This window comes from Aethalodelphis obliquidens, unplaced genomic scaffold, assembly GCF_003676395.1.
Source record: "Aethalodelphis obliquidens isolate GAN/ISIS:26980383/991018 unplaced genomic scaffold, ASM367639v1 scaffold38, whole genome shotgun sequence".
NCBI lineage: Eukaryota > Metazoa > Chordata > Mammalia > Artiodactyla > Delphinidae > Aethalodelphis > Aethalodelphis obliquidens.
This window is the reverse complement of record NW_020837982.1, coordinates 14,592,508-14,620,458: the sequence shown is the minus strand read 5'-3', so window position 1 is coordinate 14,620,458 and position 27,951 is coordinate 14,592,508. Positions and strand designations below refer to the sequence as shown.

Sequence of the window (27,951 nt, the reverse complement as noted above, 5' to 3'; positions counted from 1 at the left end):
AAGTGACACATTGAGGCTGTTTGAGAAGAAAAAAAAAATGTTAGCATGGGCGCAGCTTTTCCCTAAAAAGGGGCCCTCCCCTCCACCTTCCGGGAAAACGCAGATCCCTTTGTCACCATAGGTAAAGGGTTTCTGCTTGGAGGACTGAGAGATTCCCAGTGTTCTTGCAACTCCCCAATCACTCAAAATCTGAACCATCTGTGCAGAGTCTATGTGGTGCTGTCCATTTGGGGGTTTGCGTGCTTTGCACAGGTGAGACATCGAGTACTTAGCCACTGGATGAGTAAATTGGATGTGGGAGTTTTCGGCTAGGCCAGCATTGGTTTCTAGAAGAGCTGATGGTGTCTGAACATTTTTGGAAAAGGACTGTCTTGAATGCTTGGGGTAGGTTTTTGATTATTTTTTTCAGATTGGAAATAAATGTTTCTGAATGGCAAAGGCCACCAGTTCACAGACCCTTGACTATTTAGGTGAAGACCCTCCTGCTTTCCTCATTTATCAGTGCAATCATTTCATGGGAGAGAATCATTTCTCATCCAAAATTTTGCAATTTGCTTTTCATAACGCAGAGTCTTAGTTGAACTGAGAGATTAGGACCTTCCCTTCCTTTCCGTTCCTTTCCTTTCCTTTCCTTCCTTCTTTCTCCCTCCCTCCCTTCCTTCTTTCCTTCCTTCCTTCCTTCAACTTCCTTCCTTCTTTCTTTCCTCCCCCCCCCCCGCTTTATAGTAGAGTGTGTGTCATCTCAATAACGCTGTTAGAAGCAGAGCTTCTAATGAGCACTGGCTTAATGAAATCATTTGCACAAAGCAATTTCCTGACTCCACTGGATAAGCGTGAACCTACTGCACGAGCGTTGGGAAAAGCTGCAAATGTCTGCAGGTCTGCTTTACCACGGGGGGTCCCAGGGGTCTTAAGAGAACTACATGTGGCTAGTTTCAAGCTAACCTTGACCCTGGCCATCTTCCTAAGTCTCTGTACATCTTTTAGTCATGCTCAATTTGTCACCAGAAAAGGAGACACAACTAAGAGTTTAAAAGAACTTAAAAAAAAAAATCCTCAACCTCCTCCCAATTATCCTCAGTTTTATCTTGCAAATATCATATCTGATCTACGAAGAGACAGTGAATATGGCGGGTGAAGACTGTGGGAGGAGGTTAAAAACAATCCAGGAGTCTGCTCTGGGTTGTGTGTTGGTCTGTAGTAGCGAATGTCTTCACTGTGAGGCGTCTATGTCAGTGCCTGATCATATCCTAAAAACATCCCAATGAAAATGCAGTCTTACAAAGACAGGGGCCTCCTAACCAAGTCTAGCACTTCAGACAGAAATACCCAAAGGAAAAAATAATTGACACTCAGACCAGAGTCTCAGAGATTGCTGTGCGATTGTTTTCCAAAGGAAGGGGGACAAAAATAACATTAAAAAAAATCACACAACGTGGCATAGGAGAAATGGACGGACCAGTGAGCTTTATCAAGATCTGAATACAACTTCGACGTCTGAGGAACACACAAACGTGAGGAATGTGTCACGAAGGTTTTCTTCTCCATAGCTTCATTGTCAAAGAAGAGACTGGCAATCTTCCCCTCTGGATGTTTGGTTCTGATAAAAGCAAAGTGTACCGTGTGGCTCTTTTAAAGCACAACGCAGATGGAGGAATGTAAAACAACTGTCATCTTCCACTGGTGCTCTCCCGTGAGAGACGGCAGTACGCTTTCCAGCGACCAACGGTGATGCTCTTCCGTCTTTTCACATCACAGTCAAGACGCGCTTGTTCATGGTAAGCAGGTGGCTGTGAGTCACTGGGTTGGAGCCATGAGTCATAAACAGAGAGGCAACGTGTAATCTGGGTGATTAATCAGGAACTCGCAGTGAGAAACGGCAAGATCATTTCACAGCAGATGGAGGCTTAAAGGCTTTTGGTATAGAACTCTAACACTGCCTTGAAGATACACACACATACACATATGTGTATGTATATGTACATATGTATGTGTATATATGGATACATATAGACACACATACATATACATATGTATATATCTATACACACATGCATGTGTGTGTGTGTGTGTGTGTGTGTGTATAACCCTCTCCTTCCCTCCTCACCCCCCAATAAGAGCTGGCAGCTTTCAGAGTAGCAGTCACCAAAAACACTCTGTGTTCACACACGTTTACAAGTTAACAATGGAATGACTTCTAAATCTTTGGGTTTTTTTCAAAAAGAGAACTTCTAAAATCACAACATGTTTGGTTATTTTCTCCATAAGTGCACAGTGAACAATTTTTTTTTTTTTTTTACAAACGAAGAAAACAGTGCCTTAGTGATTTCAATAAAAAATAAAAACAGCGATAGCTACTTTCTACAGCATGCAACACTACGAAACGGTGAGCTGGAACCACAGTGAGCCTTAGGGAGACGATCCTGCAAGTTAAGTTTTTCAGTTCCCAGCGAAAGCACAAGAGGTAATGAGGAATGCACACGAGACCGTCGTCTTTTCTCCTTCCATCCTTTTCAACGTGCAATTGTGTTTTCTTTCAGAAACCCAGACCTGAAATACTCTCTCCTTGTAACTATGATTCGTATTTATCTTTACTATATAATGATTTCCGATTTCCCCAGAGCAACCCAAATCAGGGATTGCTATTAATCAAATGAGGGTAGAGACAGCTTTGTGACTAATGGGCCAAGTCATTGGTTTCTTCCTGAGGGCATTCTTTTGACTTCCTTTTGTAGCAGATTATGCATACGGAGAATGAGTTCTCCAGGAGAACCTCGATTTTTTAGCTTTTTAACATATGGCTTTATTAGGGGTATGACAGCTGGTTAGAAGGCAGAAGTTCTCTTCTCCCGATGGTGGGGCAGAAAAGGAAAGATCTCCAACAGAGGAGCAAGAAAGGACTGATATCTTGAAAGAAAAGCAGAGCGGGAGAAAGGTAAACAGAGGTGGACCACCTCCCACCAATAAGAAAACAAGAAAAGCAGCCTGACTTCTATAATCGTCCTGTTATAGTAACCCACGGTATTTATTTCCAGGACACGTGAAACGATGTTCTCTAGTCCTGTCTGAATGATCTCTGATACGGCTTCCTGAGGCTAGGGAGGTCCTTCTGCTCTGCCTACATGGTCCTCTCTAGTCTTCGACACTAAAGGGGGTTGTGCTGGAGAAGTGGGATAGAATTGGGGCCACCGCAACGGGGCAGCTTTGCGGCTGAGGGACGCTGAGTTCACTTCACTCCCCTGGGAATGGATTGGTCCTGTCCCTCTGTTCTGCCTTAAGAACCTGACACTGGGCCTGACTTCTATTTTGAAAGCCAGGTGACGGAGAGACAGGAAGCAGCTTCCATCATGGGTGCGTCCTCCATCACCTCTGATGGACTGGCTTCCCTGTGCTCCCTAGAGAGCTTACATCTTCTTTCCACGGTATGTGTAATAAATTCATGAGAAAAGCTTACAAAGTGAGATTATGCCCCAACGATGCCTGAGAAAAAGTACGGGCTAGAAAAAAGACTGGTGTTTGAAAAGGCAGTGGAAGAATTTTTTTTTTTTTTTTTTGGCATTCTTGGTCTGAAAAAGCATATTTTTGAGTGCACTGCTGAAATCATGAACCGTCACTGAAGGCTGGTAAATATTACATTATCTATCTATATAGAAAAGACTCCGATTTGCTCTTGTTCGTTGTCACAGAAGTCTCCATTGCTTCTTTTTAACTCTCTCCGGCTTCTCCTTCCCCTCCTCCACCCCCCTCCTCCTTCTTTTGGATAATGTAAGTATTTACGGTTGTGTGCTCTCCCCCACCGGGTTCCTACTGGTCTTCCGTAGCACGCTGCGTCAGGCATCTACCACTGCTGTAAGTGGAGGTCCATGGGGGAATTCAAATTGAGATCCGTGACATCCAGGAAATCGATGTTGAAGATGCTGGGGCCGCCGGTGGAGAGGGAGCTGAAGCTCGGGGTGGAGCTGGGTGGCGTGATGTCCAGCCACTCCATACTTTCCCAAGGAGATTCCGTGAAGCTTAAGGGCAGCCCACTGCTGTCCACGGAAGAGGGTGAATACTGAGTCTGCATGGGGGAGAGGGGGCCCGGCAGGATCTCGTGCGCGTTGAAGAGGTCTTCCGCAGCCTTCCCGGAGAATCCATCCATCATCCCATCGAAAGGGGGTTCCTCGCTCCCGATTTTCAGAAGGGCGACGTCGCCCACCTTCCCCAAGGGGCTCTGGGAATTTAATAAGACTTCAAGGTGCTCGTTGCTGTCGGCGCCGTAGTGATCGAAGGAGAGCTGGCCTCCTGCAGAGGCTGGTTGAAAGGAAGCCGGGGGCTTGGCGGGGAGGGCAGCAGTGGGGCTTCGAGAAGACCCAGGTATCTTTGGGACTTTTTGAAGACATGAATGGTCCTCTCTGGCGTCAGCTGGCATTTCTGTTGGTAAAACACAATGGGAATTGTTCAAGCACTTCCGCTCGAGCATGACACGTGCATGAATCTCTGGAATGAATGACTTACGTGTAGACACAGGAGATGGCCATGCTTCTCGGGTCACTGCTCATCACCCAGTCTGATCCCCAAACTGCTCTGTATATCCTCAGTTCTTCCCTTGGGTCTCTACCCAAACCCTCTCCTGCTGGAAATTCCACTCTGTGATTATTGATTGCTCAAAGCAGGTTCTTTTACCTGCTTCTTCACTGACACCTGGCTGTCCCCTGAGGACACTACATCCTCCGTTACACCCTCACTGGGGGTTCCTTTGCTGCAGAGCCAGAAGATGGGTCATCAGGTCCTTTCCCATTGCCACGTTCTGATTGTCACTCCCCCTCATTCTTATTAGCTCCTCAGTGGTTTTTTTCTTTTCTTTTCTTTTTTTTTTTTTTGCGGTACGCGGACCTCTCACTGTTGTGGCCTCTCCCGTTGCGCAGCGCAGGCTCCGGACGCGCAGGCTCAGCGGCCATGGCTCACGGGCCCAGCCGCTCCGCGGCATGTGGGATCTTCCGGGACCGGGGCACGAACCCGCATCCCCTGCATCGGCAGGCGCACTCCCAACCACTGCGCCACCAGGGAAGCCCTCCTCAGTGGATTCGAGGGTCATGCTGCTCTCCTTGGCCCCGCCCCCGCCCCCCAGTCTCCTGGCCCCTCCTCTTCATCCACTGAAAACTCTACTTCCGGTTCATTGTTTTCCTCCCACTTCAACTCTTGCCATCCTCTGTGCCTTCAGCATCCCCAGAAGTGACCCGTTGTCCAGCTGGCCTCTCCGTTCCTTGACACTCCATCCCTCCAACCCAGCTGATTCCGCCATTCCCATTCTGCCGGACACAGCCTGGACTTTGTTGTCCCCAAACACTGCATCCCCCTGAAAGCTCGATTTCGATCAATATTGCCAACTCTCTGTCCATCTCCTCCTATTCCTCTAGCTCCCCTCATAAGGACCCCACGACAACAACTTCTCAGCCAGCTGGGGTCACCCCAACCTACCAACTCTGCTGTTTTATCACCATCCATCAGCCCCTTCTGGTTTTTACTTCTTGTCCCGTCTATACTCCTGAGCCACCATTGTAATTACTCTCTCACAAATATCCTCGATCCCCTTGTCCTTTTCTCCCGTCACCATACTCCCTTGGCAAAAGCCCGCATCTGGATGAATCTTATCATCTGTTTTCTCTGAGCCTGCCCTGGATCGGCTGGACGTTCAAGAGCAAAATTACACAATGAAGCTGCCCGGTTTCTCTTTAACTTCATGATGTCAAGCCTACGAGGGGCACTTAATACTGCCTAGGGATCCTACTGTGTTTCTCCAGAAAACTCAATTCACTCGTGATCAATTCATCACTGTTCTTCTTTCCTGGAACCTCCCGTGCTCCCCTCTTGCACCCCGACTCTTTGCAGACCTTGCCAACATACGTCATTAAAAATATAAGGGTGTCTGATAGGAACCCACTCATCTTTCCATCACAAAACTTACAACGATACATACCCCTGTGTCCACCTTTTCCTTTTTCCCTCTTGTTACAATGGAAGAATTGCCTGTTTACTTGCTTTTTCCCCATCTCCCCTACCAGACCGCACACCCCCTAAAGGTGGAGACTTTGCCTGGTACAGTATTGAACCTAGTATGATGCCTGGCCACTTTTCTCCCTGAAACTTTAAATGTCGTTACTTAAGGGCTCAGATCTGGAGTCTTTTCTTTCTATGCACACGTTCTCCTTACATGATCCTACTCATTTGTGTGGTTTCAAATTGTAGGCACATACTATGTAATTTTTAAAAAAGAAATAAATGAATGACTTAAAAGGAGGCAAAAAGAACACACTGACCATTTTTTACTTGAATGCCATGTGAACATGAACGGGCCATCAGTGGGAGATTACCAATTAAATTTCATTTTGAGTAGGTAGTACAAAACTTGCCTTATCTGCTTTCTTCTTCTTATAATTAAGAAGAGGGGGACGTTGGGATTAGAACAGTAGGGACAAGTGGTGTAGCAGGAGAAAACATTTAGGGAAACACGGACTGAGCTGAAAGATGAAAACTGTTAAAACGACTGATGAAAATCTTTCTGAGGACAACGGGACAGAGGCAGTGAGGAATCATCATCTATGCCTTCTATTCACATTATCTCTGCTTCAAATGTGGACAGGAGGCTGAGAGGAAGTGACACTCAACCCTGAGACGACTTTTTGGTCCAGCTTACAATGAGCATCTGACCTTGATCCTAAGGTTTGCTCCCCAGAGTACATGCAGGTGCAGGGCATCCTGATGCCTTACCTCCACTTTCAATGAGGACATCCAGGAGTTCGTCCATCTGCTGACTCTGGGTCATTTGCTATTGCAAAGTAACCAAAGGAGAACAGAGAAGTTAAAAAATGGCAACCGCTTCTGTAGGAAATCATTAGAAGCAGCACAACAGGCTTTTGAAGTAGGTTTGGCTAGCGTTTGTTCTTTTTTAATTGTGGTAAAATACACACAACATAAAATTTACCATCTCAACCATTTCAGAGTGTGCAGTTCAAGTGCATTAAGCTCATTCACATTGTTGTGCCACCGTCACCACTGTCCAGCTCCAGAACTTTCTTCATCTTGCAAAACTGAAACTCTGTCCCCATTAAACACTAACTCTCCATTGCATCCTCCCCCAGCCCCTGGCACCCACCGTTCTATTTTCTGTCCCTCTGAATTTTTTTTTTTTTTGGTACACGGGCCTCTCACTGTTGTGGCCTCTCCCGCTGTGGAGCACAGGCTCCAGAAGCGCAGGCTCAGCGGCCATGGCTCATGGGCCCAGCCGCTCCGCGGCATGTGGGATCTTCCCGGACCGGGGCACGAACCCGTGTCCTCTGCATCGGCAGGCGGACTCTCAACCACTGTGCCACCAGGGAAGCCCTGTCCCTCTGAATTTGACAACTCTGAGTACCTCGGATAAGTGGATTGATACAGCATTTTTCCCTTTACAGCTAGATTATTTCACTTAGCATAATGTCTTCGAGGTGCATCCACACTGTATGTATCGTATGTCAGAGTCTCCTTCCTTGTGGATGCTGAGTAATATTCACTGCATGTACAGAATATGTATTTGGTTTATCCATACATCCATCAATGGTTTATGCATTCATCCATTCAACCAACTTAGGTTGCTTCCACCTTTTGGCCTTTGTGAATAATGCAGCTATGAATATGGGTGTCACTGACTAAAGGTTTTTGAACCATGTGTGATTAAAGCTCAGTATGAATTCTGGACAGGAAAACTACTGAATAAAACAATCTATTACAACAAAAGAAGGGGAAAAGGAGGCAGAATGCTCCCCAGCCCAGAGTTCTTCAGAGTGAATTCAGTTGTTTGAGAAGCTTCCATCCCAGGAGATGGGCACCTTAACACATATATAGTATGGCCATTTTTTTTATCACTTTGAAGTGACTTGGGTAGGACACAAAACAAGCCTCAACAAATTTAAGAGGACAGAAGTTAGTTCAAGCATCGCTTCTGATCACAATGGCATGAAACTAGAAATCAACCACAGAAAAAGAAAGAAGAAAAAAATGCTTACATGGAGACTAAACTACATGCTACTAAAAAAACCAGTGGGTCAGCAATGAAATCGAAGAGGACATTTAAAAATATCCAGAGACAATTGACAGTGAAAACACAACCGTACAAAACCTATGGGATGCCGCAAAAGCAGTTCTTAGAGGGAAATTCATAGTGATACGTGCCTTCCTCAAAAAAACAAGAAAATTCTCAACTTACCACCTAAAAGAACTGGAAAAAGAACAAACAAAACCTAAAGTCAGCAGAAGGAAGGAAGAATTAAAGAACAATAGGAAAAAAATCAATAAAACCAAAGGCTGGTTCTTTGGAAGGGTAAACAAAATTGACAAACCTCTGGCCAGACTCACCAAGAAGAAAAGAGAGAGAACCCAAATAAACAAAATAAGAAATGAGGTGACTCAGCTCTGCCTCCCATTTGGTTGCTGAGGATGTGACCCAAGAACGTGGTTCACATTTCTCTGGTTCCTCATTGTGATAGCTTGTGGAATCTATCAATGTTTGTAGGGACTACACCTTCCCCTCTGGCTCATCTGAGTTGTGAAGCAGAGTCCGTTTATGGAAGTCCACTTTGCCTGGCCTTTTTTTTTTCTTTTGAAACCAAGAAGGATGTGTTGATGTTTACAGATACCAGGGGACAGGAATGGGGAGAACAGAGGCATAATTTGATCTCACTCTTCTGAGAGCTGGGTCCCAATAAACACAGGCATCAATGATCAACATGGGTGAGAGCACTGCTTAGAGAACGAATCATTTGCATTAAATGCCTACAAGGTCTGGCAGGTCATGTAAATAAGCCAAACACAGAGCAAGAGAGAGAGAGGGGTAGAGGCTAGAACACATGTTCTGATCCAAGGAGGCGACGATACTTTGTTTCAGGCAATGGTTGTCTGGCAGAGATGTGCCTCCGGGTTGCCAGTTCTCTGATTTTTTTTTCAGAAATGGGAAAGCCTACGTTTTGCATAAAATTTCCCGATATTTAAAACACTCTCTCTTCTAAATGAAATCTAACTGCAGGCTGACTTTGCTCTGCAGGATACCAGGGGGCAGCCACCGATGGAGATGGTATTTTCTGGGTTGAGCACACACGGAGGGCCACGTGATACTTTATCCACATTCAGGCCATTTGAAATATAAGATCACACATTGCTGGTTTTTTCTTTTTTTTTTTTACTTATTAGTTGAAAATTTTCCAAACATAAATGCAAGTGGAGGCTACAACAAACCTCCACGATTACCCAGCTTCTACAACCATTCATATTTTACTAGGATCACTGAATTTTGAAGCTAGGAAGAAACTTAGAAACGACTGGCCCAGCAATTCCTCTCGTATATTTGAGTACCTATCCCATGTCTGGACAATGTGATAAATGCTGCATCATCTGAAATCCTTATGCAGTAGATATCGTCCCCATTTTATGTAAGAGAAGTTGAATACTTGCCCAACGGTAGTGGGAGAGGCAGCTGGCACGAAGCCCAGGCATCTGGGCGTCCAGCCAACCTCTTGTCTCTCTGCCTCAGGCAGCATCTGTACACACACAACACATCCCCACAGTGAGCATCTAGACATTTTGCTCATTCCAGCAGGGAGGTGACAGACACGCTCAACAACAGAATCTCCACGCGTGAGGCCGCATCATGTAAAAACACGTCCACTGAGTCAGCCTACTCTTCCGTAAAGACCAGATCATGTGCTTACCTGCTTTACTGCATCTTCATAGGATGGAGGCTGGCTTATCTCTGAAACTGCTGAAGTTGACTTAGAAAAAGTTGGGGATGGAAGTGAAAACTTTGGCCCTGACTTATCAGAAGAGTGTAAACCAGCCATCTGGGTGAGTAAAACGCAGAGAAAGACAATCAATCCATGCGTCGGAAACGGTACAGCTTCTGTTTTAGAAACTACAGGCTAAATTCTGCAAACATTGACTTAAGGCAAAACAAAAGCTGGGGCTTAAATTTATGTTACATATATACCACAGATACATATTAACAATGGTACACATCACTATGGACTCAAAGCTGGAGGCGTCTCAGGATGGGAACCTCGAAAATTCATTTCCCCCCTCTAAGGTACACCCTGTCTGTTGGGAGAAAGTGAGATGAGAAAAGAAAATAAAGCAAAGGGTCCATCCAATCAGACATGAAGAGCTCCACCAACCCAGGAATTTCCAGAGTGATTTATCTCCCACCCCGTTTCATTCCTAAGTGGATGTATGTGCAGACAGTTGCAGGCAGGTGTTGCCAGGGTATCTCTTCATGAGCCAGCCTTGGGGATTGTGAGAGCATTCTGTGCAGTGTCCGGGACCTTTCAGGGTCTCTGTCCCCTCAGGATGCCCTGCCCTGGGGCCTGCAGCACTTTTGTGTCATGGCCGTCTCACGTTTGTCTCCTTTTTTTTTTTTTTTTTTTTTTTTTGCGGTACGTGGGCCTCTCACTGTTGTGGCCTCTCCCACCATGGAGCACAGGCTCCAGACGCGCAGGCCCAGCGGCCATGGCTCACGGGCCCAGCCGCTCCGCGGCATGTGAGATCTTCCCGTACCGGGGCACGAACCCGCGTCCCCTGCATCGGTAGGTGGACTCTCAACCACTGCGCCACCAGGGAAGCCCGTTTGTCTCCTTTTTACCATCTTCTCACTGCTCCTTGAATTCCCTGTGTCCCGCATCTTTTATATCCCCGATTGTCCCAACTGCTGACATGTATCCGCATCTTTTATATCCCCGATTGTCCCACCTGCTGACACGTAACATCTCTTCCCTTTTGCACCGTGATTCCAACTTTCTGCATCTCTCCAGTCCTTTCCGAGGACCCACTACTTCTTTCTCCACTTTTTTTTCCCATGAGCCCTGACTCCAATCTTGAACTTCACTGAACCAGGTCTGTTTGCCATGATGTTTCGCAAACATACCAAGGCCGTGTTAGTCGGCATGATTTCTGGGATGAACCCTGGAAACAGTGCCTTGGAATACCCTCACTTTTATCTGTACATCCATTTCTGTCCTTTTCACGTGGACTTGTTTCTATCCAAAATGTAATTTCTTTCTGCCTTTGAACCTCAACATTTAGAGAACAGGGGCCACAGAGAGAGAAGAGGCAAAGCCAACCCCCAGTTTAAACCTCTTCCCAGGTGCCTACCTTTTGCTGTACACCTGGGCTTTTGGGACAAGAGTTGCCCCCGGCACCATGACTGCTCTCTGCCTGGGCTCCAGAGAAAGAGGGGTGAAGGCTGGAAGGCTGGGGAGAGAAGCTTGAAGGATGGCCCTCACGTGCCCCTGAGTTCTGTAGAAAGGAAGAAGGACAAATTAAATGGCCACCAGCAGCATATTTGAGGGTAACCTTTGCTGAGACAACTAGTTCCTGCCCTGGTATCTCATCTTTCCAAACCTCCCTGAATTCCATAACCAAAGTCTCAGATCTGGCTTTGGATGTATCATTTCCTGTTCACAAACTTTCCATGGTTTCCACACATCTACATCGTAGGGTCTCCACATCTAACCAGGATAAGTCTTCAAGACACTCCACAGTCGAGTATGATTTCCCTCTGCGAGCTTAAATTCTACTAATCCCTCCGGGCCCTGGACATATTCCCTCCCTGTGTTTCTTCACATGGAATGATCTTTTCCCGACCCTCCTTCTCCAACTCCACTTCTCAAGTTCAACCCCTTTGCAAAGCCTTCCAGACTTTTCTAGCACTTCATGGTCAACACCCACTGCCATGCTCTGTGCGGCATTTAATGTCAAAAGTGCCCATCAGTGATGTTATCCTATATTGCTCTTTACCTTTTAATTTTTTTTTATTATGGAATCATTCATGTCTTTACAAAGAGTGCTTTGTAAACCATCAATGACTGTACAAATGGTAGTTCTTCTTGAGAGTATCCATATCCTTCAACTGAGCCCCTTCTGGTCCACAGCTGTATATTTCAAGAGCTATTTTTACCTTTGTTGCCTAGGCCATGAGGCGCTCAATACCTGTTGTCAATGAGGATGGTAATCCGTGTGAGTTTCAGCTCCTCCCAGAGTGCTGACTGAGGTCTGAGCACCATTCACGTGAATGTGTTGTTCTGGTGGGTTCATAAAAATGCATTCGCCTTACCTATGGCCACGCCTCATACTCCCAGGGTAGAGATTATTCAGTGGGAAAAGGGCATGCATTTTAGAGTCTGATAAACCTAGGTTCCTGCGACGCTGGGCAACTGGCTTCACCTCCCTGGGCCTTATTTTCCTCAATAGCAAAGAGTGATAAATTGGAACTCGTAAGGTTGTTGTGACAATGAATGAGATGACTCATGTACATGCCTCTTATTACCCGGTACACGGCAGGCATCCAATTAATGTAAGTGTTTTTCCTATTCCCTTTCTAATAACATGGATTCCAGAACCTTTTGATAACGTAACTGTCTTTCTCGAAGAGACTTTCCTAATAATTCTTTGTTTTCATGGATAAAAGGAAAGTCCTGGATGGTCACCTTGGTCTAGTCTTTGAACGGGTCACTGTTCTAAGCCATCCCTACTCTCCCTCTGCACCAAACACACTGGTTTCTTTCTGGTCCTTGAACATTCCACACGTGCTCCTACCACAGGGCCCTTGCACTTGCTGCTCCTTCTTCACCTGCAATGCCTTTGCCTCAAGTATTTACAAGGTTTTCTCCTTTACCTCCTTCAAATGTCCCGGGCTCTTCCCTTTAAAGTTGTAAACTTCCAAACTCCTAATCTCCCTTCTCTGCCTTTTTTCTGTAAAATGTATCATCTTCTAATGTGTTAAACACTTACTTATATCTTTTGTTTACTATCTGTCTCCCCATGAGAATAGGGATTTTGTTTGGCCAGCTCAGCACTAATCCCCAGAGACTAGAACAGAGCCTGGCACACCGTAGGTAAAGATCTGCACCGTGCAGACCATGACATGGCCATGGTAACTCCCTCTTTGGCCCTCTTGATGAGTTGGTTTGGCCTATGGTAAGGCTAGATACCAAGGGGTCCTGGGAACAGCCCCACGAGCCAAATCCAGCCCCTGGCTTGTTTTTGTAAATAAAGTTTCACTGGAACACAGCCACGTGCATTCGTTTACCAGTTGTCTATGGCTGCTTTCATGATCCAGGCGTAGGGCTGAGGAGCTGTGACAGAGACTGCACATCCCACAAAGCCAAAACCACTTATGACCTAGCCCTTTCCAGAACAAGCCACGCTAGTCTCGGAAGCGAGTTCGCTCTACTGTAAAGGCTTGTGCATCGTGGCGTCGGGCAGCTGCTACTGGGTTTGTGGCGAACCCTCCCCGTGAAAAGTTCCAACGTCAGCTCTGTAGCAGCTGCACGTCCACGTCCCGCTTCCAGGAAGACGGGTTCACCAGGCATGGGGCCAGGAGTTCTTACCTGTGCAGTACACACCTGGCTGCCGACAGGTGAGGAGACCCTGTGCTCTTCTCCTTGGGCGCCCGAAGATGCGGGTAGGAAGTAATGGTTGTTTGGCGAGGGGGGCAAACTGATGTGCTGCGGGCTTTTCACAGCCCCGAGGGGCGAATGCTGCGGGGAGCACTGCGGGCTGAGGAATGTGGAAGAAAGTACGCTGGTTTGACCCGAGGGCTCCGCACAGTGAGCGTTCCCGAGGGGCAGGAGCTGAGCATCTTCACGAGCCGGCGGCTGGCCCTCGGAGCAGGTGCTCTGTCTTTTCACAGCTATTTGCGGGGACGCGAACGGACAGCTGGAGGTGGCGTCTTCCTGCTTGATGGGGGCGGCCGGGAAAGGCAGCAGTTTCTTCTCGGGACAGTGGCTCCTCTTGTGCTTCTGCAGCTGCAGCCTCAGCTCCTCCACCTGCCTCTGTTCTTGCTGGAGTTTCCAGGTGAGCTCGTTGATCACCTTCTGCTTCTCCACCAGCATCTTGTCCTTCTCGGAGTCCAGTCCGTCCAGCTCGGGAGGGATGGAACCCCCATTGAGACTGCCCATGAGGCTTTCCTCGGGGCACGCGTGGACTGGGGACGGATGCAGGCCAAAGGACGGGGAGGCATCGTTGAAGGTGTCCGGCAGGGACCCCGCCACCGACAGGTCCGAAGAGGCAGGCGAGATTGGGGGGCTGGAGCTCGTGCTGCCAAAGTGGTAGAAGCCGTTGGACAAGGCGCCGGTGGACGGGGAGGACTGGTAATTGGGCAGCGCGTTGCTGGGTGTCACAGGAAAAGTGACAGTCGTCATGTCACCGAAGTTGGGCACAGGGTTCCCAGAACAGTCCTGGAAGGGCCGAAGCCGGTCCATGAGGGCCGTCTTGGTGCCGGACACCGGCAAACCTCGTATTCGAAGCTGCTGTCTTAACTCAGAGACCTAAAGAAACCAGGCCGTCGTTAGTGCTGCTTAATGACAATCTTTTAAAAATGTATTTTTTGTTACAGAAACTTTAAGACATCACGAACGGGATTTTATAATGTCCCCTTCCTTGTTTCCGATTTCCTCCCCTACACCAGATGTTCAACGGTTTTGCACAATTTTACTGATTTGAAAATATTGGCATACACCATGCTTTCACGGGTCCAGATTATAGAAATGTCCAGCTCAAATGAACCACGGCGGTTATCTGGTCTACTGCTCTCCAACCCCCATCTGGGTCCTTGTCCCCGCTTTACAGGTGAGAAAACTGATACCTGCCTGGGTTTGGACATCAACCCTCAACCCACAACATCAAAGCAGGCTGACGCCCCAGGACCTCTGCATCCTAGTTGAGTGCCCTGTCCACCACCTCTTTGCCACCACTGGCAAGAGCATTACAGCACAGCTGGGCCCCAGCCCGGGGTTCCTGATTCAGCAGGTCTGAGTGGGGGGCTGAGAATCTGGGTTTCTAGCAAGTTCCCAGAGGATGCAGATGCTACTGGTCTCAGGACCAGGTTCTCAGCCTTGCAGTTCTGCATCACCATCGATGTCCTAATTTTACTGACTGGCTTGGTAACAGTCATATACTGAGAGAAGTGTGTGCGGAGATGAGACCATCATTCAAATCCTGGCCCTGCCTCTTCCCAGCTCAGTGATCTTTCTGTAAAATGGGTCTGACAGTACCTCCCTTATACATTTTTGTGAGGATTAAAATGGCCTAAAATTTGTAAAGGGCTTGGAGTAGTGCCTCGCAAATTGTTAGTGCAGTGTGTTTGCTATTATTATTACGTTGATTCACATGGAATTATTTCAACCCTGCAATTTTATATAATATATATATATATATAAAATATAAAATTGCAGCGTTGAAATAATTCCATGTGTTCATAAATCACAGATATGTAAAAATATGATAGACATGATAGAACACTTTAGATCCATTAAAACTGATGCTATTTGTTGATATAGAATAATGAGTAATTATTTATGGTATATGATTAAGTGAGAAATGTTTGAATTGCTTGATTCTATTTCTGTAAGAATTATATAAACGTGTATGTGTGTATATGTGTGTGTGTGTGTATATATATATATATACTTAAACCTATGCTTGCAAGATGAAAATGTCTAGATAAAAATATGCTAAAATGTTAACAATCGTTCTCCTTATCTGTATTTCCAAAGTAGCCCACATCAGCATATTACTTTTGTCATTAAAATGGGAAATATATTAAATACCTAAATGTCAATAATTCCATAAAACAGCCAGAAATCTATAGGGAAATATTCTTCTGATACTTTGCAGGGAAAGATCTTTCAAGCCTCAAAGCAAAGAAAGTAATAATAAAAATATTGACCACGAAAATTGAAAACTATAAGTCAAAACTACTGGAAGAAAATGCAAATGCAAACAGTCATCTCATTAAAACAATAATTGCAGGGCAAGTAATAAAGTGTTCATAAGCTCAGTGTATCAAAAGAAAAAGACTGACACCCAGTATAAAGCTGGGTAATGGACATGATCCAATCCTTCACAAACAAAAGATAAAATTAAAAGAAAAATGGCCAATAACATATGTGCACCATCATTAGTGTTCCAAGAAATGCAAATAAAATAAGTATGTACCTGGCTTTGTATTCATCAAATCGACAAAGAAATGAATCATAACACTGTGTCAGTGAAGTAGCAGAAAAATAATTGAATAAAAATGTTAAGGAAAAAAAGCTTTTTAATACCTTGCTATTCCAAGTGTGGTCTTTGGACCAGCAGCATCAGACAGCATCTGGAGCTTACGGGAGAAATGCAGAATCTCAGGCCCCTCCCCACACCTATCAAATCAGAATCTGCATTTCACCACGAGCCCCAGGTGGTTCACTGGGCACATTCAGGCTTGAGAAGTGCTGCCCTAACACACTACCTCTGGGAATAGATTGGCACAAATGTTCAGGACAGGAATGGGGCCATATGGATCAAGAGTTCTTAAAAATAGTTATATATTTTGGTTTAGAAGTTCCACTCCCATGTATTTAGCCTGGGGAGATAATTAGAGAAATTAATAAATGTGTGTACAAATTTTATATATATATATATATTTTTTTTTTTGCGGTACGCGGGCCTCTCACTGTTGTGGCCTCTCCCGTTGCAGAGCACAGGCTCCAGACGCGCAGCCCCAGTGGCCATGGCTCATGGGCCCAGCCGCTCCGCGGCATGTGGGATCTTCCCGGACCAGGGCACGAACCCGTGTCCCCTGCATCGGCAGGAGGACTCTCAACCACTGCGCCACCAGGGAAGCCCACAAATTATATTTTTAATAGCAAAAATTTGGAAGCAAGTTAAAAGTCCAATAGAGGGATGTCAACGAGGTGGAGAAATGATATGCCAGTATTAAAAAGAAAAATCTTATTGAATATTAAACGTTATGAAAAAGTCCATGATAAATAAAATAAAAGAGCATGCCCGAAGTATATGCTCACATAATTATTTTAAAATAATTATTTTAAAACCAAACACGTTCATGCATATTTTAAGTCTAGAAGGATACAGAATCTGTGAGTTAATTGTCTTTTAAAATACTTGGGACTTCCCTGCTGGTCCAGTGGTTAAAACTGCGCCTTCCACTGCAGGGGGCGCAGGTTCGATCCCTGGCCGGGGAAATAAGATTCCACATGATGTGCAACCAAAAAAAAAATACTCTTCACTTTTTTATACGCTATCATATTTCAATAGTGAATATATATTACATTAAGAGTTATTTTAAAAGTTATCTCAAAAAGGATTTGAATAACTTACCGTACCACAAGCAATAAAATACGCTCTTGGCCCCCCAGCCTGGCTAGCATTGTTTTACCATTTTCTTTTAGATTTGCTGGTTTGAAAAAGTGCAAGATGGCAGCTCATTACTGTTTTAATTTAGAGTTACTTAAAATTAATGAGCTCTATGTTTATTTTTAGAATCTGCTCTGGCACTGAATAATTTAAACAACATTATTAAATACTGCGGCTCATATTCTAAAATAAAATGAATACTTGTTCAGTCCAGTTTGCTATAAATTTCAGAATATTATGCTGTGTAGGCTTGCCTGGGACAAAGATTTGTATAAACCTCTTTCTTACATTCCCTGGTGTTTTATTTTTTTAATTAATTAATTTTTTGGCTGTGTCATGCAGCATGTGGGATTCTAATTCCCCGACCAGGGATCGAACCCGCACTCCCTGCATTTGAAGCACAGAGTCTTAACCACTGGACCACCAGGGAAGTCCCTCCCTGGGGTTTTAATCGTTGATAAAACTTTAAACCATTTATTACGAAAAATTTCAAACATACACAAAAGTAAATAGAAAAGTGTAGCGAACCCACAAACCCATTAACCAGCTCTGACGATTATCAGCCCGCATTTGTTTCATTTATACGCCAATCTTGTTTGATTTACACCCCAAACTACTTCTTCCCCTACATTTCCTGAATTATGTGGAAGCAAGTTACACATTTTAATCTGTAAATATTTTGGTATCTTTGTCTAAAAAGTAAGTACTTAAAAAATATAGATATAAGATCATTATCACACCTAAAAAGATGAATAATTATTTCTTAATATCCATCAAATATTTTCCCAATTTTTTAAACTTCCCATTTACTTTCTCTCTCCTCCCCCGACCCCCCATGCTCTCTGGTTCTCTGACTCTCCAGTTTGTTAGAAGCAGGATACAAAAAAATCCATATACTGTCAAATTTCCACTTAGAACTTTTTAATGAGAAATCAAATTTTTTTCTCAGTGCCTTTCCCCTTTCACTTCTTTTTTTTTCTTTCTTTCTTTTTTTTTTTTGTGGTACGCGGACCTCTCACTGTTGTGGCCTCTCCTGTTGCGGAGCACAGGCTCCAGACGCGCAGGCTCAGCGGCCATGGCTCACGGGCCCAGCCGCTCCGCGGCATGTGGGATCTTCCCGGGCCGGGGCACGAACCCGTGTCCCCAGCATCGGCAGGCGGACTCTCAACCACTGCGCCACCAGGGAAGCCCTTCCCCTTTTACTTCTATGAAGCAAAACATAAGCATTTTTCTGGAAAACATCACCTTCATTGCCTTACCTTTCTGATTACTTTTTTTGAGGGTTACCTTCATTAAGTCCTCTGATTTCTTCCTTTCCCTAAATGTTTCCATCATTCACCTCCTTTATTCCTCTTCTCTCCTTCCTTTCCGCCTTCTCCATCCTTCCCTCCCACTCTTTCCATTTTGTTCTCCTTCTATCTCACTTGCTGCTCTACTTCCAACCCTCCCCACTATACAAACGATTCCAAGATTTCTGTTCCTATCCCTGACAGCACAGGTGAGCTGAGCGAGGCTAATATACGTCTAACTGATGGAAACTGCCTAGACTTTTTCTCTTGGTTGTCCTCCTGGTACTTGTGCTCAACTTTTCTAAACTGAATGAACTTGCCAACATACCTTGAAACCATCTCCTCAGTCTACCCTCCCAATTTCTGCTCCTGCTGTAACTCTCCCAGGTGACACCTCTCCCCATACACCCAGTAGTCAAGCCCAGTTCAGGTTTCTCCCGTCTACCCCCCGCCCCCTTTCCACTCTCAAGAATGACAATAGCAAAGCCTTTGATATCAGTCACTTGAGTTCAAGCCCCAGTTTTGTCACGTAGAAGCTGGTTAACTTGCATTTCACTTAACCTCTTTAAGATCCTGATTTATTATGTTTACATTTAAAACTTATCTTGTGGGGCAAAAATTAAACCAAATCTCAAAGTAAACAAAACTGATAAACTTTTAGCCAGACTCATCAAGAAAAAAAAGGGAGAGGGCTCAAATGAATAAAATTAGAAACGAAAAAGAAGTAAACAGTGGACACCACAGAAATACAAAGGATCCTAAGAGACTACTATGCCAATAAAATGGACAACCTGGAAGAAGTGGACACATTCTCAGAAAGGTACAATCTCCCAAGACTGAACCAGGAAGAAATAGACAATATGAACAGACCAATCACAAGTACTGAAATTGAAACTGTGATTTAAAAACTCCCAACAAACAAAAGACCAGGACCAGGTGGCTTCACAGGTGAATTCCATCAAACATTTAGAGACGAGTTAACCCCTCTCCTTCTGAAACTATGCCGAAAAATTGCAGAGGAAGGAACACTCCCAAACTCAATTCTAAAGCAAACCTCTGAAAGCTGGCCGACCGATGGTTTATACTCAAAAAATGGTAGTTCCCACTGTCACCACCACCATCTCCTTATACCTCTGTTAATTACTGTAACTATAACCAGCCAATGATTCTGCGCATGTGCACGCCAAGGAAACCACCTCTAGGGGCTCTGATAGGCACATCATAGCTGGACTATGTTTTCTTTGGGGCCAAGACATCTCCAGTCCTACGTGATATGAGCTCCCATCCAGAGATAGACTACTTAAAAAAAAAAAATCTTTGAAGAAGACATATGACATAAAAGTTACCATTTAATAATGTGTAAGGGTACAGTTCAGTGGCATTAAGTACATTCACGATGTTGTGCAAATATCACCACCACCCATCTCCAGAACTTTTTCATCATCTCAAATTGAACCTCTGTACTCATGAAACACTCACACTTTATTCCCCTCTCCCCTGGGAACCAACATTCTACTTTCTGCCTCTATGAATTTGAGGACTCCAGGGACCTCACAGAAGTGGATGCACACAATATTTGTCCCTTTGTGTCTGGTTTACTTCACTTAGCATAAAGTCTTCCAGGTGAGAGGAGCTACTTCTGTCTCTATGGATTGATGATCTGCGGGGGTGTGGAGGGTGAGGGGCCACCGCTCTGCAGAGCAACATCATACACCTGACGTCCTCCTCTAGGTTTACAGCTGCCAAACTGAAACAAACTCGACGAAACCTAAGCATTTTTATTCCAAGTGTAAGGAACAGAGAAACCTTTGATATCAAAGCCCAAGATACATTTTATCTACCAGTGTTGACATTTGGTGGCCACTGAACTTCCTCTAATTTGAAAGAGTCCCAAGCCTACTTTTCCCCCAAAGGAGAGAATGACTGAGGGCTGAGCATGGGAAGAAGGATGACCAAGGAGGACTGAGGGCTGGGGAAGGGCCATAGGACTGGCCCAGTGAGGACCACGGGGGCCTTTAGGAATTTAGTGTTTTGGGGGAAAAATGATAAGATCCTCTTGGGGAGAAGAGTAATCGGTGGGGTGGAAACTAGGTAAAGAGGTGCAATCATGGAGCTGCAGTAGGCATTAGAGGGAGGTGTGCCCACGCATTGGAGACCCGGAAGGGCCCTGCCTCCATCCTTTTCTGTCCTTTTGTAAACACCGGACAGACGAATCTGGCGATCCTGAGGACTGCTCTGAAACACACCAGGTTCAACTCAAAAGGCCAGCGTCCTTTCAGTGAACAGAGATCCATGAGTGTGATCCAGAGTCAACTGCTAGCGCACGTGTATCCCTTAACAAGCTGCTGCTACACTTCAGGGCAGAAGTTCTCAGAACTGGGGATTTCATAATAGAACAGCACCTGGTCTTAAATTGTATTATCGACATAGGGTTCCCAACGTTTTACCTCGTTGAGTAAGGACTATTCTCCGTATTTAATAGCATCCTGATGGAAGAAAAAGAAATAAAACACCAGAAACACTCAACTTCTATCCACTGCTGCCATCATTTCCCGATGGAAAGGACGTTTTGACATTCAAAACATTGTGGGGAAATAAATACTTCAGATAAAGACTGGTCAGATATATTGAACGCAGTTAGATTCATGAAAAGCTCTTGACGTGGCTCTTGTTTTTCTTACTTCAAGAGACTGGTAAAAGTTCATCGTGAAGTTGGCCATCGGAAACTTGTATCAATCTCAAAGCCGCCCTCTGCGCTAAGGGCTAGCACGTATACGATTCTATTTGACTCTTACAATGACTCATTGCAAAGGAGGAATGTGAGAGGCAGAAACATTAAGAGAAGAGCTGAGCTGGGAGCCCCCAGTCTTCTGTTCTATTGGGTATCCAACCACAGTGGTTAAAAATATATATATTTGTTAAAAGAAGAAAGAAAGAAAGAAAATCATGTCAAACCGTATACCTTCAGATCATCTAGGTTGGATGGGAGTGGGCCTGGCTTGAGAGAAGAGACACCAGTTTGTCCAGAAAAACTGTTTTTGGCAGGAGACAAAGGGGTATTGCTCAGCGGTGCTAAAGGAGGGTTTGGATTTCTGACCACCTGCTCATTTGGTTCCCTGAAAAACAAACAGAAAAGAGGCACTTAAAATATCATCAAATACAGTCAGCTATACATCTGGGGGTGCGATACTGTGATTTAGAATAGGAAATATATATTTGGTCTTCATCCTGGTTTCTGGCCTAGCTCCTAAAACCCTTGGGATTTCCTAAGTCATGAGAGCGCAGAGCTGTCTTTTGTTATCCTAATGAGGTGACTCTTGGAAGCCACCTAAGGATGGAGGGTGGTGGCCTGGAGAACCAATCATGTGATTAGAGGGTTGGAACTTTTAGTCTCGCTCCCGACCTCTGGGGAGGACAGAGGGCTGGAGGTTGAACTGATCGGCAATGGCCAATGATCTAATCAACCGTGCCTATGTAATGACGTCTCTATAAAAACCCAAAAGGATGGGGTTTGGAGAGCTTCCGGGTTGGGTAGCATGTGGAGATTTGGGGAGACTGGTGCACCTGGAGGAGCCATAGATGCTCTGCCTGCCTCCCATGTACCCTGCTCCAAGCGTCTCGTCCATCTGGCTGTTCCCATGGGGAGTTACATGCTTTTCCAATAAACCGGTTACCTAGTAAGTAAAATGTTTCTCTGAGTTCCCTGAGCCACTCTAGCAAATTAATCGAACCCAAGGAGGGGACTGTTGGAACCTCCCATCTGTAGCTGGTCTGTCAGAAGCACAGGTGACAACTTGGACTTGTGATTGGTGTCCGAAGGGGGAGGGGACAGTCTTGTGGGACTGAGCCCTCAACCTGCGGGATCTGACACGATCTCCGGGGAGAGAGCATCGGAATTGAGTTGAATTGTAGAACACCCAGCTGGTGTCAGAGAGTTGCTTGGCAGTGTGGGGAAAACTGGGTGACCAGAACCCTTAGGGGGTGGCTTGCAATTAGACTGGATCACAAGCTAATTGCCCAGAAGGATCAGGCGTGTAATAATAAATACATCAGCAATAATAATCAGTGCAACGTAATAATAAATCAGTAGAAGTGGCAGAGTGAGGAAGAACCAGAGTGGGCCAGATGGCAAGTGGCAAGCACCCCTCAAGCTAGTTTTGGGGAGACAAGAGGGAGTGGTGGAGACTGTGGCCACGGGAGAGGCCCGTCCATCTGTGATTTAGCAGATGCCCTGTCCTGGGGAGGAAGGAGCGTGCGCACGAAGCTTGATCGCGTACAGCACGTGGCACGATCACCAGCATGACCTGAGGCTGAACAGAGGCAGGTGGGGGAACCTACATCCCAACTTCATGGTTGAGGGGAAAGACCCTTTACAAGGTGACCTAACTGTGAGATCACACACTGGGCTCAGGAGTCAATCTTTGAGGCTGTCACCCAGTCACTCAGCCCTGAGCCAATTCCTAAAACGTAATCAGTATTGGATTAGCTCCCAATTCCAGCGTTACATTCTTAGATGGCTCCTCCCCTCCGTTCTCTAGTGCTAATACTTTCCCCAAAGAGGCCTCTTATCAGGGGCACTGATGTACCTGCTTCCTCCCGGCCTTCCGTCCCTGAAAAAGTGGGCGTGGTTTCTGAACGTCATACTCTAAACACACCCGACCAGGATGCGGTGCAGCGCAGGACTCGCTGGGTCCCCAGGGGCTGGCCCGGGGGCCTCGGCCGGAGAAGCCACCAGCAGCGTCTGCCCCCAGGCGCCAGCCTGGGCTTGCCTGACTTACTTGAGCTGAGCTTGGTGGAGCCCGGGGTAGCTGAAGCAGTGCTGTTGCTGCTGACTGAGGATCTGCAGCTGCAAGAACAGCTGCTGCTGCTGGAGCAGCCGGGCGTAGGCGGAATCCATGGGCGGAGGGGACTTCTCGGCCTTCTGGTCCGGGGGGATGTACTGGTGATATTTGAGCTTCTTCACCTTTGGCTTGGGTTCCTTGGGCTTTTTGTGGCGGTTCTTACTGTCGCTCAAGGACTTGGACTGCAAAGCGGATGGAGAAACGGCATGTGCTTTAGGTGATGGATGGGAATGGCTTGGCATCATGAATTATCTCTAGGAGGTTTCATGGGATGGATGTTCCTGAACCCCCGACACACAATACAGCAAAGGCAGGATGCACAAAGAGACCCTGGACGTTAAGGTACCTAACGGGCAAATCCACTGCAAGTGCATCGCAAAGGAAGGACACCCCTGAGGCAGGGTGAGCCTTAGAAGTGGCTCCAGGAGAATTTCCTTCCCGGAGGAGAGGGAGAGGTACACTTGTGTTTCATGAGGACACCTTCTCTTTTTTTTTTTTTTTTTTTTTTTTGTGGTACGCGGGCCTCTCACTGTCGTGGCCTCCCCCGCTGTGGAGCACAGGCTCCGGACACGCAGGCTCAGCGGCCATGGCTCACAGGCCCAGCCGCTCCGCGGCATGTGGGATCTTCCCGGACCGGGGCATGAACCCGTGTCCCCTGCATCGGCAGGCGGACTCTCAACCACTGCGCCACCAGGGAAGCCCGAGGACAACTTCTTAACCTAAAACCACCTGACGGCCTAACGAAGGAGATATTCTGCTCTTGGGGTGGATTCAGAAGAAAGCTCTTTCATCTGTATGCATGTAATCACCTTTAGTGAAGCCCTTAGCACGCTGACTTATTTATGACGTAAACTCAGATGAAGTTCAGCTTGCCTCTGAAAATCCAGAACGTGGACCTTTGTTACCTCACACGTAAGATCAATTCCCCTTCCCATCAAACACTGATATAAGATCAGGAAGTGACATCCTCTGAACTAAAGATTCTTTATTGACTACAGGAAGGGTTAGTCACCCACTGGGACCTCTCCAGAAGTTACCCATCATGGAGCACGATTTGGACCCTTGAAAAAAGTTAAGGACACAGGCTCGGAAGTGAAGACACATTTTTGAACATGGTACAATCATCCAACTACATGACATCTCAATTACCTCACTTGCAAGTTGGGAAAAACATTCTCTACTTTCGATCTCAGTACAATGGAAGGATGGTGAAACATACTGTTGAAATAATAACAGATTTCAAAGGACAGTGTGATTATATTTATAACCCACTCCTAAAATCCAAAAGCCTCCATAGATTGGAAAGCAATAGATCCATACTGGAATCGGTTAAAAAACATACATTTCCAAACCCTGACTTTATTACAGAAGATTGAAAGGAACATAGACATGGTGATGGTAGAGTCTTTTGAGGATCTGGGGACAAGTGGGAGGGAAGGTGTGGTACCAGCAGTGTCCAGAAGAGGGGGCTCCTGAATAGCTGGCGGGCATGTTGTGACTGGGCAGCTTCCCCGTTTTAACCACAAAAGTTTTCTCTGACTCAGCGCATCCCTCCACCGAAGCCTTTTTTTTGTGTTTTCTCAGGGAGGCTTCTTCTTGGAGACCAATGAACAATGAACTCAAGTATTCCCGTGGGCTAGGGGCTCTCCTCCCTGCTCATTCATCGGTTAGCGCTCCAGGTAATGAATCAGTCTTCTGCACTTGGGAGAGTTTCTGCAGGGCTCCTACAGTCAGCTCTGCCCTGCTTTGCTCCGGTGCAGCCTCCGCTCCCACTCCTAGAACTTGCTTGTCTGGAGGAGCTGCAGCCCTGGGTCTAGCAATTAAGTCAGGGGCTAAGGCATTTTCTCTATCTGTCGCCTTAACATAGGGACTCTGAACGTTTTAGAAGGTACGAAAATCGGACCATTTTCTCTGGATAGTGAGGGGCAAAGGCTGCTGAACCCATGGAACTCCGAATCCCTGGAACTGTACAGTTTCATATTTTTGACACCAGAGGATACTAAGGCTGTGGGTTTGCTTTTGTTTTCTTTCTAGAACTGCATGGCCGATAGAAGGGGAGCACAGTCATCTTTCTAAAGCAGACCTGGATCCCAAATCCAGTGGTTTAAGACTTGGGCATGAATGTATAAAGCAAGTTAGTGTAAGGCAAGAGGGAGTGGTGGGGCCTGCAGCTAGAGAGGGCACGACTTCCTAAAGGCCTTCTGCCTCGAATTCGCACACATACTGCGCAGGGCACGCAGCACGCCCCCCAAGCCACCTGCACTCAGTTTGTCCATCCCGCACGGCACACTGAAGTCCAAACTCCAGCCTGCAAAGGAGACCATCACCAAGCTGCCTAAACATACTCCTCTCCAATGGCTTACCCCTCCTGACTCTTCTCCTTGTCATTTTCTGCCATCTGGGACTCCCTCCTCTGCTTACTGTCTGACGTCGGCTCATCCTTCGAGGCTGGCTCAAACCCTGGCTCACCTGGGAAGCCTTTCCTAACCCACAGTGAGGTCTCTCCTCTGCATGTCTCACATGACACTCGAGGCTGCCCCGTAACGGTCACACTGCTGCAGACCCTGCTGAGGGGGGAGGGAGACGGACATCCAGCCCCAGGTCTGCTCCCGAGGCTACTGGCCCTGATGGGGGGCTGTGGCCACCTGGGGAAGGGGACTCTCCTTCTGTATTGCAGTAAAATACAAGGAACACAGAAATCCCCAGTCACCATTCAGTGGCATTTAGCGCATTTACAATGGGGTGCGACCATCACTGCTACCCAGCTACAGGACATGTTCATCACCTCGAAAAGTCACTCCATCCCCATTAAGCGGTCACTCCCCATCCCCCGCTTCCCTTGGAAACCACGAACGTGCTTACTGTCTCCACGGATGTGCCCATTCCGAAAACTGCATAAAAATGGAATCAGACACTGTGGTGCTTTGTGTCTGGCTTCTTTCACGCAGCATGTTTTCAAGGTTCATTCACGCCATAGCAAGAATCAGGGCTTCATTCCCTTTTCTGGCTGAATAATCTTCCATTGAATGGATATGCCCTATTTATCCATTCTTCACTTGATGGACATTTAGGTTAGTTCCAACTTTTGACTATTGGGAATAGAGCTGCAATGAATATTGCCGCATACATTTTTGTTGGAACACCTGTTTTCAGTTCTTTTGGGTGTGTATCTAGGAGTGGAATTTGCTGGGTTACGTGGTCATTCCGTGTTTAATTTACTGAGGAACCACCAAACTGCATTCCACGCAGACGCGCCATTTCACATCTCCATCAGCAGTGCACGAGGGTGCCGATTTCTCCACACCCTCAGCAACACTTATTATTTTCCATTTTTAAAATTTTAGCCATTCTAGTTAGTGTGAAGTGGTATTCTGTCGTGGTTTGGAGCTGCATTTCCCTGACAACGAATGACATGGAACCCCCTTCTCGTGTGCTTGTTGGGCAATTTGTTTATCTTTGGAGAAATGTCTATTCAAGTCCTTTGGGGCACATTTTTTTTACTTGCTCAAAGCCCCATATGGACTAGTGGTGGCTGTGATATTAGACTAGATTGTAGGCTCCTTGAGGGCAGGAATCATGGGGTTTTTTTTTTTTTTTGCGGTACGTGGGCCTCTCACTGTTGTGGCCTCTCCCGTTGCGGAGCACAGGCTTCGGACGCGCAGGCTCAGCGGCCATGGCTCACGGGCCCAGCCGCTCCGCAGCATGTGGGATCCTCCCGGACCGGGGCACGAACCCATATCCCCTGCATCGGCAGGCGGACTCTCAACCACTGCGCCACCAGGGAAGCCCAGGAATCATGTTTTATTCAACCTGATATGCACTACTTGGAGCCTGCAATGTGAGCACCGTTCTCTTATAGAGGATTTTACAGTTTTCAAAGAGCATTCTTGTGCATGCTCTCCATGGCCTTGTTTTCAGAGTATTCTTGTGCATGCTCTCAATGGCCTTATGTGAAGCTTACGCAGTTGATAGGGCAGAGATGTTTTCCCCTAGCTGGGTTGCTTCCTTCTTTGAGAAGCCCTCTAGTAGCCTCCTAGCTTAGAGATGATGAATATTCATCAGCTGAGAACCCACAGGCACTGACCAGTCAGAAGAGCTGTTGGCTTTCACGTGAGTCCTGCTGGACCAGCTGGTTATCAACCCTGCTCCTCGTTGAAACTGACTGTCCTTCCTCAGGGCAACTATTATACTCCCTTAGTACCAAGAGGCTGAAGGCTTTGCTCATTTGCATTAGGCAGAATTTAAATACTTTGGTAGAAATACCGATGCAATTTCTCCTGGCACACAACGTTAGAAATCCCTGAATCATCCCCTCCACCCTCCACTTGCAGGGAACAAAATTCATCCATGCCACTTATTTTCAACGCTGTTGAGCTGAGTGGACTGTAGGCTGGGTTTAAGCCACTGCAGTCTGGGGAGCTTTACTGGAAATCAGAAATACCCGCCCTCCATTTATAAGATGAAAACCACTCCTGTGTACATGCAGTGGAGGGGGCGGCGGGTGGGCACCGTTACTTTAGCATTGATTCTAACTCAATTTACAACCTTTTCAAAAAATGTTTCTTAAGAATCATCTCAGCATCAAGCGGTGGCTTTAGAGCTGAGAGAACATGCCCCCCAGT

At 46.3% G+C, this 27,951-nt stretch overlaps 1 protein-coding gene across 2 annotated transcripts in view; it reads right to left on the bottom strand.

The window, feature by feature from the left end:
* Positions 1-3,214: 3,214 nt before the first annotated feature.
* MYOCD (myocardin) overlaps positions 3,215-27,951 on the bottom strand; it is a 90,887-nt gene continuing 66,150 nt past the window's right edge. Inside the window, exons 8-14 of one of the 2 annotated variants that reach the window (XM_027130278.1) lie at positions 23,267-23,511; positions 21,451-21,604; positions 13,392-14,330; positions 11,155-11,298; positions 9,723-9,851; positions 6,751-6,808; positions 3,215-4,413 (exon numbers count right to left, since the gene is read on the bottom strand). In XM_027130278.1, coding sequence (XP_026986079.1) covers positions 3,839-4,413; positions 6,751-6,808; positions 9,723-9,851; positions 11,155-11,298; positions 13,392-14,330; positions 21,451-21,604; positions 23,267-23,511 — 2,244 coding nt within the window. In that variant the 3' untranslated portion in view covers positions 3,215-3,838. The remainder of the gene's footprint in view (positions 4,414-6,750; positions 6,809-9,722; positions 9,852-11,154; positions 11,299-13,391; positions 14,331-21,450; positions 21,605-23,266; positions 23,512-27,951) is intronic. The other variant, XM_027130279.1, reaches the window with a different exon arrangement.